We start from the raw sequence: 14,236 nt of genomic DNA, 5'->3' as shown, positions 1-14,236 counted from the left end.
CCTCGGCCTCCCAGAGAGCTAGGATCACAGGCGTGAGCCACTGCGCCCGGCCCCTTTCAACCATTTTTGAGTGTGGCCTTAAGCACCTTCACAGTTGTGCAGCCGTCACCACCGTTTGCAAGTTTTCATCATCCCCAACAGAAACCCTGCACCCATCAGGCAACGACCTCCCCGCCTCCTCCCCAGACTTGGTAACCACCAACCTAGGTGCCCATCTAGATGCCTCGTGTACGTGGAATCGTACAGTGTTGTCCTTTTGTGACTGGTTTTTTGGCTCAGCATCATGTGTTTGAGCTTCACTCGTGTTGCAGCACGTGTCAGAATTTCATCCCTCCCCGTGGCTCGGTGACACTCGCTGTGTGGGCAGACCAGTTTGCTGATCCAGTCGTCATTATTTCGTTGTTCCTGCCTTTGGCTGTCGTGAATGACGCCGTGAAGGCTGGTGCACATGTCTGAGTCACTGTTGTCATTCTTTGGGGCAGACCTAGAAGTGGAATTGCTGGATCTTACGGTAACACCGTGTTTAACTTGCCAAGGAACGGCCAGTTTTCCGCAGAGGCTACGCCATTTTCCATCGCCACCAACACTGCGCAAGGGTCCCAGTTTCCCCACATCCTCGACATTGTGTTTTCTATTAGAAATTATCCTAACGGATGTAAAGTGGCGTCTTGTCATTCTGGTGTGCGTTTCCCTGATGGCGAACGATGCTGAGCAGCTCTTCTTGTGCTTATTGGCCATTTGTGCATCTTCTTTGGAGAAATATCTGTTCAAGTCCTTTGTCCATTTTTTAGTTAGGATGGCCTTTTGCTGTTGAATTATAGTTATTTATTCTGGATTTTAAACCCTTACCAGTTATGTGATTTACAAGTATTTTTTTCCATTCTATGGGTTGTCTTTTCACTCCTAATAGTGTACATTGAGCACAAAGTTTATTATTTTTTAAGAGATGGAGTCCACTATGTTACCCAGGCTGGGATGCCACAGCTGTTTACAGGTGCGATCATAGCACACTGTAGCCTTGAACTCCTGGGCTCAAGTGAGCCTCCTGCCTCAGCCTCCTGGGACTATGCCTGGTGGCTACACAAAGTTTTAAATTTTAACGAAGTCCAGTTTACCTATTTTTACTTTTGTCGTCTGTGCTTTTGGTGTCATATTTACAGAACTATTGCCAAATCCAAGGTCATGAAGATTTGCCCGTTTTCTTCTAAGAGTTTTATAGTTTTAGTTCTTAGATTCAGGTCATGATCCATTTGAGTTTATTTTTGTATTGTGTGAGGAAGGGTCCAGCTTCATTCTTTTGCATGTGGATGTCAAATTATCCTGCACTGTTTGTTGAAGAGACTGTTCTTTCCCAGTGAATGGTCTTGGTACCATTGTTGAAAATCGGTGGATCACATATGTGAGGGGTTTTGGTCTCAATTCTATTTGACTAATCTGTAAGTCTATAATTATGCCAGTGACACTGTTTTGGTAAGTGTAGCTTTTTTTTTGTTTTTATTTCAGCATATTATGGGGGTACAGATGTTTAGGTTATGTATGTTGCCCTTACCCCCTGCCCCCCAAGTCTGAGCTTCAAGCGTGTCCATCCCCCAGATGGTGTGCATCGCACTCTGTGTATGCAAATACCCGTCCCCTCCTCCCCCCACCGCCACCTGCCCGGCACCTGATGAATGTTACTCTTATATGTGCACCAATGTGTTGATCAGTTAATACCAATTTGATGGTGAGTACATGTGGTGCTTGTTTTTCCATTCTTGGGATACTTCACTTAGTAGAATGTGTTCCAGCTCTATCCAGGAGTATACAAGAGGTGCTATATCACCATTGTTTCTTAAAGCTGAATAGTACTCCGTGGTATACATATACCACATTTTGTTAACCCACTCATGTATTGATGGACACTTGGGTTGTTTCCACATCTTTGCAATTGTGAATTGTGCTGCTACGAACATTCGGGTGCAGGTGTCTTTTTCATAGAGTCTTTTGTTCTTTTGGGTAGATGCCCAGTAATGGGATTGCTGGATCCAATGGTAGATATACTTGTATCTCTTTAAGGTATCTCCATATTGCTTTCCACAGAGGTTGCACTAGTTTGCAATACCACCAACAGTGCAGGAGTGTTCCTATCTCTCCGCATCCACGCCAACATTTATCGTTTTGGGACTTCTTGATAAAACCCAGCCTCACTGGAGATAAGTGATATCTCATTGTGGTTTTGATTTGCATTTCCCTGATGATTAGAGATGTTGAGCATTTTTTCATATGTTTTTTGGCCATTATTCTGTCTTCTTTTGAAAAGTTTCTGTTCATGTCGTTTGCCCAGTAAGTGTAGCTTTGTGGTAAGTTTGGGAAACAGAAAGTTTGAGTCCTCCAACTTTGTTGTTTTTCTACTTTGTCTTAGTACTTGTCCTTTGAAATTCTATGTTAAATTTAGGATGGATTTTTCTATTTTTACAAAAAAAATGCTGTTGGGGTTTTGATAGGGGGTGCAGTGAATCTGTAGAAGTATTGCCGTCTTAATGTTCTTATCCATAAACACAGCATCGTCCATTTATTATGTCATGTTACTTTTCTTTCAGCAGTCTCTTGTAGTTTTATTTTTTTCTGAGACAGTCTCACTCTGTTGCCCTGGGTAGAGTGCCATGGCGTCAGCCTCGCTCACAGCAACCTCAGACTCCTGGGCTCAAGCAATCCTCCTGCCTCAGCCTCCCGAGTAGCTGGGACTACAGGCATGCAGTATCATGCTCGGCTAATTTTTTCTATTTTTAGTAGAGACAGGGTCTCACTCTTGCTGAAGGCTAGTCTCAAACTCCTGACCTCAAGTGACTCCCCTGCCTCAGCCTCCCAGAGTGCTGGGATTACAAGCGTGAGCCACCACACCTAGACTCTTGTAGTTTTCGTTGTACAAGTCTTTCTTCTTGGTTAAGTTTATTCCTAAGTATTTTATTCCTTTTGATTCTATTGCACATGAATTATTTTCTTAATTCTTTTTCGGTTCATTGGCAGTATATATAACTAGGTTTTATGTGTGGATTTTATACCCTGCAACTTAGCTGAAATCATTTATTAGCATTTTTGTGTGTGGATTCGTCAGGATTTTCTACATATGAGATCATGTCATCCGTGAAGAGATCATTTTTCTTCCTAATTTTTTTATTTTTGCCCAACTGCTCTGCTCTGCCTAGGACCTCCACTGCTGTGTTGAGTAACAGTGGCAAAAGTGGGCATCCTTGTCTTATTCCTGATCTTAAGGAAAAGCTTTCAGTCTTTCACCACTGAGCATGGTGTTTGCTGTGCGTTTTTCCTATATGGCCTTTGTCATGGTGAGGAAGTTCCCTTCTATTCTTAACAGGGATTTCTTTAAATGTCTGGACCCAAAAAGGAAAAACGAGTGTATTTATCTCTTTAAGTCTTCTGGTAGACACCACAGGGGAAGCGGCTGCATCTGCACTGGCCCCTCAGGGACCTGCCAGAACTACTAAAAGACAAAACCCCGAATTTCTGGAGGGCATGGTCCCCACTGCCCATCCCGGCCCCAGGCAGCGTCTCCGGGAGTGCAGGGTGGTCTCCCTGCAGCCAAGGTGGAGCTGAGGAACAGGGGCAGCAGCTGGTGGCACGTTGCTTGCCAGAGCAGAGCACCTCTCCTTTCTCACACCCCGTCTGGTTGCTGAGTGATCAGCCTTGAGATTTGCAAGACTGTGGGTTCTGAACAAGCTTCCCTACCCCACCTCACTATTTCCATGATGTCTCCAGTTTTTAGATTTGATGCCTAGGACAGGATTCAGTTCCAGAACCTGCCTCGGCAGCAAACACGTGGCATGCGGCTGTGCTCCCGCCCCTTCTGGGCTGCGTTCGCTCGACAGGCGGCCGTTCGGGCCTCTCAGCCTCACAGAGCTGTTCTGGCTTTGGTGGCGACAGGGAGATTTGAGGCCAGTTAGCACAGAAGCAACTGAGTCATGGAAGCTTGAGAAAAATCCTCTCTCATGTTTGAAGAGAGACAAGGAATGCTTGTGAATGGAGATGAGAAACATCACTGAATTTGGGTGCATCTTTTTTTTTTTTCAGGATCTCTGGTAAGAAGAGTGAAAGCAAAGAAGCCAAGAAGTCTGAAGAACCAAAAATGCGTAAGAAACCTGGGCCCAAGCCCGGATGGAAGAAAAAGCTCCGCTGTGAGAGGTGAGGGGACTGGAGTGTGGGGCCTGCACTGCTTGTGGGCCACGTTTCCACGTGTGTTCTGCCTTGCAGGGAGGAGCTGCCCACCATCTACAAGTGTCCTTACCAGGGCTGCACGGCCGTGTACCGAGGGGCTGACGGCATGAAGGTGAGGGCCGGGGGAGCACCAGGTCTGCAGAGCTGGGCAGACTTGACCCAGGGACTCCCCTGAACCCAGGCTGATGGAGGCTTGGAGCAGCCATGGCCAGATCGTCCCCAGGGAGAGGATGTGGAGCCAGCCTGTCACTCTAGAGACACACCCTTGTAGGTCCAGATGCTTCTTAGAGTGAGGCTGTGAGGGAGCAAGGTGTGTGGTCCAGAACAGCTGGCTCTGTCCTTCCTGGAGGAACAGTCTGCTATAGCTGGAGGGTCGGCCACCCGCCACCCAGGGCGCTGAGCAGGGTCCTTGGGAGGTGGGATATGCCACTCAGCCCTGTGGGGACTTTGTCCTGGCAAGGCACTGAGGGTCTCTCACCGGGTCCTTCCTGCAGAAGCACATCAAGGAGCACCACGAGGAGGTCCGAGAGAGGCCCTGCCCCCACCCTGGCTGCAACAAGGTGTTCATGATCGACCGCTACCTGCAGCGCCACGTGAAGCTCATCCACACAGGTACCTGCACTCACGGGCCGACCATCACGGGGCATGGCACATGTTGGGGGAGGATCCCAGCATACACCCCAGAGTTGGGGGGCTGTGCCCAGGAAGGCACCCTTCTAGGAGGCCCAGGGCTGCACCTGGGGCTTCAGGTGCTCATGGGTCACAAAGGCAGATGGAGGCCAAGTTCTGTGTGGTTCTGCCTGCCCATGACACCCTGAGAAAAACAGTCTTTCCCAGGACCTAGGCAGTTTGTCACACCTGACAGCCAAGAAATCTTGGTGCCCTCTTGCAAGTTCATTATTTTAAAAAACCCACTTATTGTAATCCTTTTTGGATTACAAAAGTAACTCATATGCATTTAGCAACTGTCAAAAAAATAGGAAGAGCACAAAGATAGAAACCACCTCCCACACGAGTGCTTAGTTCTAGCCTTTTCTCTGCATGTGTTCTCACCTTGGGCCCATGTCATGTATTCAAAACAACCTTCTGACTCCCCTGCAATTTCAGTGTGTAACGTACACAGGCCTGCGTTTCCTGCTCTGTCTGCCCTGTCCACAGGAGCAGTTCCCCTGAATCGAATTCCTTCCTGTTTAAGATAAATTTGTTATACATACAGCCCACCCTTAAACACAGGTTTGAACTGCTTGGGTCCACTTATACATGGACTTTTTTGAGCCAAACATGGATGAAAAGTACAGTATTCGTGGATTCAAAACCTGTGTATGTGGTGGACGCTGGCTCCAGGACTCGAGCGTGCATTTCCCGACCGCAGCGCTTGAGACCACCCTTCCCCATGGAGATCTGAGCATTTAGGTGCCTGTGCTCACCCAGCTTTGGTCTTTCAGAAGTGCGGAACTACATCTGTGACGAGTGTGGACAGACCTTCAAGCAGAGGAAGCACCTTTTGGTCCACCAGATGCGCCACTCGGGAGCCAAGCCCCTGCAGTAAGTGTGGGCCAGGTGCCTCCCTGAGGCCGGGACCTGCCCAGGCCCTTCCTCACACACCTCTGTCCCCCAGGTGTGAAGTCTGTGGGTTCCAGTGCAGGCAGCGGGCGTCCCTCAAGTACCACATGACCAAACACAAGGCGGAGACTGAGCTGGACTTTGCCTGTGACCAGTGTGGCCGGCGGTTCGAGAAGGCCCACAACCTCAACGTGCACATGTCCATGGTGCATCCGCTGACGCAGACCCAAGACAAGGCCCTGCCCACGGAGGCAGAGCCACCCCCTGGGCCACCAAGCCCCTCTGGGACCACGGAAGACCAGGCTGTGAAGCCCGAGCCCACCTGAGGCCTGCAGGTGGGACGTGGGGTTCCTCACCCGCCCCTGCTGTGTGCACGTCACCAGGGCTGGCGGTGGCGGCTTGGTGTGTAGCTCACATAGCCTTTGAGCTCTGTTCTGGGACCAGGGGTTTATGTTCCTGCCAACACCAACTAACGTGGGGCCAGACACAGATTATAAATAATTGATTCCTTTCCCACTAAAGCAACCAACGAGGTTTGTAATCCACTTTTTAGTGCAACAAGAGCTCCATGTTACGCTTGTAATAAATTATTCACAAAGGAGCTGGGCTGGCGCATGGTGACGAGTCCAGGCAGAAGAGGTGAGGCTCCTGGTACAGGTCGTCGGGCACAGCCTGCTGCCTGCTGAGGAGGGCGGCGCTCACTTCTGGGTCATAGTCCCCACGATCAGCCAGCAGCTGTGAGGAGACACGTGTGCTCAGCACACAGCCCCTTGGGGCAGAGGGGACCCAAGCAGCCGTGTCTGGAGACCGTGGGAGAGGGGTGGGGAGGATGCAGCCCAGCTATGCTGACAGCACCATTGCCCATGGACCTAAGGTGTCACAAACCAACCCCCAGGTAAGCATCCTGGCGTTACCTCTGCCATGTGTGAGAAGCTCTTTTTCGGGCACCGAGGTATTAACTGCAGCAGAAAAAGACGAGCTTTTGTGATCAGTTCTACAGGGTTGCCCTAGAGAGAAGACAGGCAGAGTCACAGGTTAATGGAGCTACTGCGAAGGACCGGCGTGCCCCCCCCACCCCCAACCTGCAGGCTATGCCAGAATGTTCCTGGGCAGAAGGAGCCTCAGGCTGGGGGAGCTCGCCTGGAGGTGGGACTGGCCCCTGCACCTGCCTGGCCCTGGAGCTCTGGGTTCCTGGTGGCCAGAAGTGAGAATGCACTTGTCTCCCCAGCCACGAAGAGCTGCGTCAGTTTCAGGTACATGTCGACAGCAACAGGCAGGAAGGCCTCCTCTCTGACCGCAGCGTCTTCGTCGAAGTAGGAGAGGAGACTAGAGGCAGGGACGGGACGACAAGAGCTGTCACTGACAGATTATCGGCTCGTCTCTGAAGTGGCGCTACAGACAGCCCCGACCGCAAGCGTCCGCATGGGCTTCCCTTGACCAGCCCACAGGTGCACTTACCTGTAGAAGGCAAAGGGCAGCAGCCTGGCATGCTGACCCGGGGCCACACGGAGGAGGAGCTGCCCCAGCCCGGCATCTACAACAAGGAGAGGGTCAGTCGGCTCTGCCTGTCCAGGGCAGGGGACGTCATGTGCTCTGGGAGGCCTGTGGGTCAGGCTGAGGACACCTGGGCACCAGTCGGAGCTGCTGGAAACAGGATGCGGCAGACCCCACAGCAGGCCCCCTGTGGACCTGGCAGCACCCTCGGCCCCACCAGCGCTCCAGTAAATTCTCTCCTTGCTTTCAACAAGTGTGTACTGAATTTGTCCCAAGTGAAATGGAGCTTAAGAATGCAGCAAGAAGATGAGCTCATAAAAATGAATGTGTAAAGTGAGCCCCAAGGAGGGCTTGTTCCTAACCATTTGAAAGTTGCTTCCGAAAACAGTCGCCACCAGCACCTTCCCAACCGATGCTTCCCACACCACAGACAGGAACAATCCAGCCCTGTGTCCCCTCGGTGAGTTTCTTACCAGTCTCTGTCAGCTGGAAGAGGACCAGCCAGGGCATCCTCCTCTTCTGCAGACACGTCAGGACCTCGGCACAAACGGCCACAGCCTTCAGGGAGTCGACGGCTTCCTGTGGCCCAAGAGAGAAGAACCCTGAGAGGACGTTTGTAGCACTGACCTGAGCTCACGTGGGCAAGAGGGCGTTTCCTCTTTTCTCAAAGTCTCAAAGTTGGTGGCGGCCCAGAGAAGGCGTCACACTGGGGCCTCTGCATAGAAGAGGCTCCGTAGGACACGCGTAGGCGGCCAGGGACCCACACCCCAGGGTGCTGCACCAGGCTCTAAAGGCCTATGGCCTGGGAGTCCTCACACCTCACCCCAGATACCCAAGGACCAGGACTGGGGGGGCCTGGGGCCACAGCCCAGCCCACAGTGGGGGATGGCCACCCCAGCCAGTGAGGTCTGACTTACTTTTGGGGTCAGATGTGACGACAGCAGGTCCATCAAGGAAAAGAAAAAAAGGAAAACCAAAAGCTGCAAATAAAATGTGCCGTTATTGCAATAAAATGACCTGTGCACTGTGATTCTAAGTATGACCCACATGTTCTTTCTTCCTTACCTGAACCTTAATGCTCACCTAGGCCATAAATCCTTTCAGTGATCTTCTCAGAATAAAAACAACAGCTTAATTGCAAATAAATTATTACTGACTGGGTCATTTTATACTTGCCTTTACGCACGGCTAAAAGCAATTTGAAAAAGTGACCACAGCAACAAATCGTGGCTGCTGGGCCATGGGAGCCATGAGGCTTCCTGTCGGAAGTGTGTGTGTGGAGCCCTCGAAGACGAGCCACGGCCGTCCTGACCCAGCGAGGCCACCCGCACACTCGGGAGTGAAGGCTCCGGAGCCGCCGAAATCCCTTCTGAAAATGGACTTGGAGGGACGCTTGTCTGGTCTTTACGGCGGCGAGAACCCTCGGCTCTGCTACTGATCTAGTTTTCAGGTCGGCACGTAAGTTGTAAGCCAACCCCGAGACCCACCCACATTCAGGAGTGGGGGCCAGAGGACGGCTCACCCCAACTCTCTTCTGGGAGTTCTCTACTTTCTCCTCAGGGAGTCACGACCTCTATGCACCTGGCACCCATTACAGAAAATACGTGGGTGCCACTGGCCTGGGGCAGTCAGGGCCTCTCCAGGGTCCAGAGTCCAGAATGGTCCCTGGCCTGGGACTAGGAGCACCCTCCTCTGTCCCCCGTCCTGTGGCCGTGGCAGCCCTGCCCTCTGCCTCGCGTGCCCAGAGCTCTAGGGCCAGGTTGCCATGGGTGTGCAGCTGAGGGTGCCCGTAAAACCTATAAACTCAGTGACAGATTTACTTCCAAATAAAGTGACAAGAACTTCAAACCCCATGTTTGTTCTTGAAAAAGTTAATTAAGCAAACCCTGAGAAATACACTGATTAAAAGGAAGTTTACTAGAAAAAAAGCAGATTGGGTGTCTTACCTCCTCTCTCGCACAGTCCAGCTTCTGCAGCTGTCTCCTGACATCTTCCTTCTTGACTCGCCGCATCGCAAAGTGCACGGCGGCAGCCGAGACCCAGGCCAGGTCGGGTGGAGGGGAGGCTGCCTCGGGGGAGAGGAAGCTGCAACAGAGAGAACCAGGTCGTCAGCCGCATCCTTGTTCCTCTGCCGTGACAGCCCCGCACACCTCTGGGGCTCACCTTTCCCACAGAGGGCACAGGGCTCAGAGCTGGGAGAAGGGAGGTGCTTCCCCAGATGCCCCTGGCTCAGCGGGAGGATCTAGGCAGGTGTGAGCCTGCCCTGGGCAGCGATGCTGAGGCCGACATCACGGAGAGGCCGGGCTCGTCCTGTCCACCTGCCTGTGCTCTTGGGCTCTGGCTGCCTAAGTGCAGCTCTCCACACCTGGCCGGCAAATGGGTCAGGTGTCCCCTCCTGAGACAGAGGACGAAGGAGCTACCAGTGCGGTACCTAACACTTTTCCAGCAAGTTAAAAATCTCGCAGAAAATAAAACATTATGTGGTTGGTTTAAGAAACTTTAAACAATCTGATCTGCCTTTGTTGAATTAGGGTTGCTGGCGAGACCTGCTTTCCCTGGTTTTCTGAGCACAGCGCAGGAGGGCATCGGGGATCCCGAACTCTGGTGACAGAGCTGTTCCGTAGGGACCTCTGAGCACACAGCTCCCTCCAGTCCAGCAGGCACCGGGGACCGTTACCGGCCCTGAGGAGGGTGGGTTAACCCAGACCACTGGGCCCAGCCGAGAGCACCTGACTGGGGTCCGCAGGTCAGAGTGGGCTGAGAGTCTGCACCCCTACCCCAGCCCCAGGTCCTGCCTCGGGACCCCGCACCCGATGCTGGAGGAGGGGCAGGTGGGCAGGAAGCACTGAGCTGAAATGAGACTGCCGACTCAGCCTTTCCACCGCTCGAGCTTCCTGCACGCACAGCCGGGCAGAGCGCGGTCCCTTCTCCCTTCTCACACAGATCTCACAGAGGCTGCCCCAGATGGCTGTGGAACAGCCCAGAGCAGGTCCCAAGCGCAGCCAGGCACCCACGCCCTCACCCTGTGGCCAGCACGTACTCTCTGGCGAAGCGCTGGGCTTCCTGCAGCCTCTGCAGCTCCCCGGGCAGCGGGCGCTGGCAGCGTCTCCCCCACTGGCGCAGCAGCACCGGCTCCAGCCTCGGCCACCACCGCTGCGGAGAGAGGGTGTGTGTGGGACACACTCCCACGTCTGGAACCAGGAAGACCCAGAGCCTTGAGTGACCAGCAGGCAGCCGCATGGCTACCACTCATCCATCACCGTGTGACCGACTTCATTAACTAATTCACTAATTACTTTAAGACAGGGTCTGGAGTGCAGTGGCCTCAGCACAGCACACTGCAACACAGAGCTCCTGGGCTCAAGCGATCCTCCTGCCGCGGCCTCCCGGGGTGCTGGGCTGACAGGCGCGCACCACCACGTACAGCCTACTTCTCATTTCAAGCTCAGAGCAACTCCAGGAGGCATTCTCGTCCTCGCTGACAAAAGACCTGAGTCTGGGGAAGAGGGCGCCTGGCCTAGGGAGGTGCCCTGCGTGCCTCGTCCTGTTGGGTGCCCCGTGCAGGGACATCCGCCCAGCTGAGATGCGAACGAGCAGCCAGACTTGAGGAGCCCAGACTGCTCAGGGAGCTTCGCAGGAGGTGGACCTCTTGTTGCCCGGCTAGGCAGTGGCCGGTCCTCTACCTCGGGACACCCAGGAGGACAGCTCACGTTTCCAGGACCCTGACCAGGCGGCCAAGGCCACCCTGCAGGCTCCTCCCACAGCCTGGATGTGACAGTCCACACGGGAGTCTGCCACACACAGCAGGGAGCTGAGGCGGCGAGGTCAGACACGCGGTTACACCACGGGAGGCACAGGCACAGCCCTCAGTGAACGCACAGAGACCGAGTGAAGGAGCGAAACCCACAGGGCGGGGACAGTTCTGGGAACAGGAGACTTGCCGTCCCCATGGGCTGTGTGCTGGGGTTCCTGTCCCATTTTTCCTGCTGTAACGAGGATGAACAGTGGGAAACGGAGAGCAGCTTCTGAGAAGCCCTGGTGGCTGCGAGTCCCCCACCCATCCCAGAAACACCCCGAGCAGACGGCGGCAGCAAGGCCTACCAGCGCGGAAGTCAGGACCAAGGGGCACTCGCTCCGGCACTCGGCCAGCGTCAGGTCAGCCGTCAGGGAGGGGTCGCTGCTCTGCAGACAGGCTTGCAGGAGTCCCTGCGGAAGACGACACTCCAGCAGCTCAGTGGCTTCCCACGACCCAGGCCCAGGACAGTCCGGGCGATGTGGGAACCCAACCCCGGACCTGCCGAGGGGCTCTGAGGTGGCTGGGGCACGGCTTACCCTGAAGAAGTGGGCGGTGATGTCGTGCGTCAGGGCGCCTCCGTGCGAGCAGAAGTTTCTCTGCAAGAGTTCAGCGAGACAGTAAGAAAGGGCCGCAGGGCAAGGAGGTGAGATCAGAGAGGCTGCTGCGCGGACTCAAGTCACCAACAGGATGCTCTGAGGGACTCGGGACACGGCAGTCCCACCCGCAGCCGACCCTCGGCCTGGACCACTAACCAGGGCCTGGCCGCGCCTGCTGCCAGAGGTTCCCAGCTCACGGGCCTTCTAACGGCTTCTCTGTGCAGCCCTGTCCCTCAGCCCACCGGCTCAGGCACACAGAGGGGCTCCGGGTGGGAGCGAGGGACGTGCATGCGGCAGCAGAACTGCTCAGGGCCCCGGGATGACACCACCACCCAACCATCGTCTCGTTCTCTGTCCTCTGCTAACCAAGCGCTTCGCGTTTTCCCATCTAACTGCCATGTGCAAGCCTGAGCTTCCAGAAACCACCTTTGGTAAGACTTTGAAGAAAATCGTAAGGAGGGCGGCCACAGTGGCGCACGCCTGTGGTCCTAGCACCGCGGCAGGCTGAGGCAGGAGGATCGCTTGAGCCCAGGAGCTCAAGGCTGCAGGGACCTGTGAGTGTGCCGCTGCATCCAGCCTGGGCCACAGTGTGAGACCCTGTCTCCAAAAACAGTAAGAAAAGGCCCTTAGGAGAAGCTGCCCTCCTCGGGCTGGAGCCAGCCCTGACACTGGCACACCTGCAAGTGCCACCTTCTGCTTTGACTGGTGTATAAATGAAAGGAAATAGGGTTGCCTGGTGGCAGCACAGTTATCAAATTGCCACTGGGCTTCTGTACACAGGAAACAGGCAAAATCGGGAAAAATAAAGGGAGGCGCGTGGCATGCAGAATGGTCTCTAAATCCCACGGGTCCAGATCGTTAAACCTCGAGGGAAACTGTGGAAAAAGGACCTACAGCTGGCGTCTGCGCGGGGCCCTCCCCAGGACCGCGTGTCTCCCGCAGGCACAGGGCGCCTACCAGCTCAGAGTTGACCAAGTGGAAGAAGTCCTCGCAGCTGGGGGTGGTGGACGGCCCGGCCCAGAAGCTGCCCAGGAGAACAGACGGTGGCAGGCGGAGGAGCAGCCTTGGGAAGAAGGTCCACAGTGAGCACGCAGCACACACTTCACTCCTGCCCAAGGGCACAGACCCGCAAACCCAGTGACCTGTCAGAACCAGAGCCTGCGGCTGCGTCCCTGTCCGGCCACAGGTCTGGCCTGAGCACGCGTTCGGGCACCGTGCCGGCCCACGGCAGGCATCTGGAGTGTTACCAAAAAACCAGTTCTGAACATCTGCATAAAACCAAGCAGGAGCACACACCGCAGCCTAACGCGGCGACTCCCTGTAACTGGGAGATTACGTCGTGCCACACTGTGCAGTGAACACGGCCGCAGGCGACATCGCGGAACACACCGTCCTCACTTGGGCGCTGCGCCACATCCCTCTACAGAGGCGCTCCTCTGTCTGAGGGGAAGGTTTTCATCCAAAGCACCTGTCAAACCTCCAGAACTGACTCTCCGTGGGAAGCGCCAAGGAGACGGAACCATCACAGGCTCAGGGTGGGGACACAAGTAAGTAACTAACAGGGAAAAACTCTACGTAGAGACAAAGGCTGGGACAGTCACTGCGATGCTGCCGCGCCCTGGGTTACCGTTTGTACGTGAGCAGCTCCTGCTGTCTCTGAAGGCAGGCGGCCACGTCCCACCCTCTGGGCAGAGCCTGGAGCCTCGTGCGGAAAACCCGGAAGAGGAAGTGCCCCCGCGAGGGGGAGCGGCCGCCCCGCTCCAGCTCCAGCTCCACGGCCATCTCCTGGAAAAGAGCGAGGCTGAGACGCTCACACCCTTCGTCTCCAGGGTGCAGGTGTGTCTCTCGCCCTCAGCCGGGAAGAGAAAGGCCTCAGGGCTCACTGCTGGCCAAGCTGAGGACCCCAAAAGAGGAGTTTGGAGCGAGGTCTCCGCAGGGCTGGGGCAAAAGGAACAGGAGCAAGTGGGAGCAGCTTTGTCACTTGGAAACCATTTTTAAATTGCAAAAGTAAAAGAACAGTGCAAGGAACACCCCGTACCTTCACCCAGGCGCACCCACCCTGACCGCTCGCCCACTGATCACGCTCACTCTCCCTGTGTCGGCAGGTGTGTGCACACATGCGACTCTTTTCTGGACAACTGGAGGGTGAATTACGAACACAAAGGCCTTGACCCCAAACACGTCTGTGAGCATTTCCTCAGCTGGTTCCAGCTCCCTCCGCCGTGAGGGACTCCCTCGTCACATGCGACCTCAGCTGTGTCTGTCCTGCCAGCTGCCAAACGTCTAGGGCCCCAGAGGGTGCCGGGTCAGGGGCATTCTACCGCCACAGCTCACGAGCCTCCGTCATTCCGGAACATTTCCAGAGTCTTTGTTTTTTATGACACTGACATTTATGAGAAAAAGGACTGTGAGTCCAGGCGCGGTGACTCACATCTGTCATCCCAGCACTCTGGGAGGCCGAGGCGGGAGGATCGCTTGAGCTCAGGAGTTTAAGACCAGCCTGACCAAGAGCCAGACCCCGTCTCTACTAAAAATAGAAAAATTAGCCGGGCATGGTGGCACGTGCCTGTAGTCCCAG

At 54.7% G+C, this 14,236-nt stretch overlaps 2 protein-coding genes across 2 annotated transcripts in view; one reads left to right on the top strand and one right to left on the bottom strand.

Moving 5' to 3' along the window:
• Nucleotides 1-6,367, top strand: part of ZNF276 (zinc finger protein 276) — a 17,666-nt gene extending 11,299 nt beyond the window's left edge. The window contains exons 7-11 of the mRNA XM_012657189.1: nt 4,066-4,176; nt 4,246-4,321; nt 4,704-4,821; nt 5,655-5,754; nt 5,828-6,367. Of these exons, the coding sequence (XP_012512643.1) occupies nt 4,066-4,176; nt 4,246-4,321; nt 4,704-4,821; nt 5,655-5,754; nt 5,828-6,098 (676 nt within the window). The 3' untranslated portion in view covers nt 6,099-6,367. The remainder of the gene's footprint in view (nt 1-4,065; nt 4,177-4,245; nt 4,322-4,703; nt 4,822-5,654; nt 5,755-5,827) is intronic.
• FANCA (Fanconi anemia, complementation group A) overlaps nt 6,304-14,236 on the bottom strand; it is a 75,292-nt gene continuing 67,359 nt past the window's right edge. The window contains exons 30-41 of the mRNA XM_012657159.1: nt 13,286-13,443; nt 12,616-12,721; nt 11,599-11,658; nt 11,368-11,472; nt 10,307-10,419; nt 9,213-9,351; nt 8,180-8,246; nt 7,740-7,841; nt 7,231-7,306; nt 6,942-7,098; nt 6,687-6,779; nt 6,304-6,507 (exon numbers count right to left, since the gene is read on the bottom strand). Coding sequence (XP_012512613.1) covers nt 6,364-6,507; nt 6,687-6,779; nt 6,942-7,098; nt 7,231-7,306; nt 7,740-7,841; nt 8,180-8,246; nt 9,213-9,351; nt 10,307-10,419; nt 11,368-11,472; nt 11,599-11,658; nt 12,616-12,721; nt 13,286-13,443 — 1,320 coding nt within the window. The 3' untranslated portion in view covers nt 6,304-6,363. The remainder of the gene's footprint in view (nt 6,508-6,686; nt 6,780-6,941; nt 7,099-7,230; nt 7,307-7,739; nt 7,842-8,179; nt 8,247-9,212; nt 9,352-10,306; nt 10,420-11,367; nt 11,473-11,598; nt 11,659-12,615; nt 12,722-13,285; nt 13,444-14,236) is intronic.

Source organism: Propithecus coquereli, unplaced genomic scaffold (assembly GCF_000956105.1).
Source record: "Propithecus coquereli isolate 6110/MARCELLA unplaced genomic scaffold, Pcoq_1.0 Scaffold531, whole genome shotgun sequence".
In the NCBI taxonomy this organism is placed as follows: Eukaryota; Metazoa; Chordata; class Mammalia; order Primates; family Indriidae; genus Propithecus; species Propithecus coquereli.
Note: the sequence above shows the minus strand (reverse complement) of the source record. Positions and strands in the feature narration are given on the sequence as shown.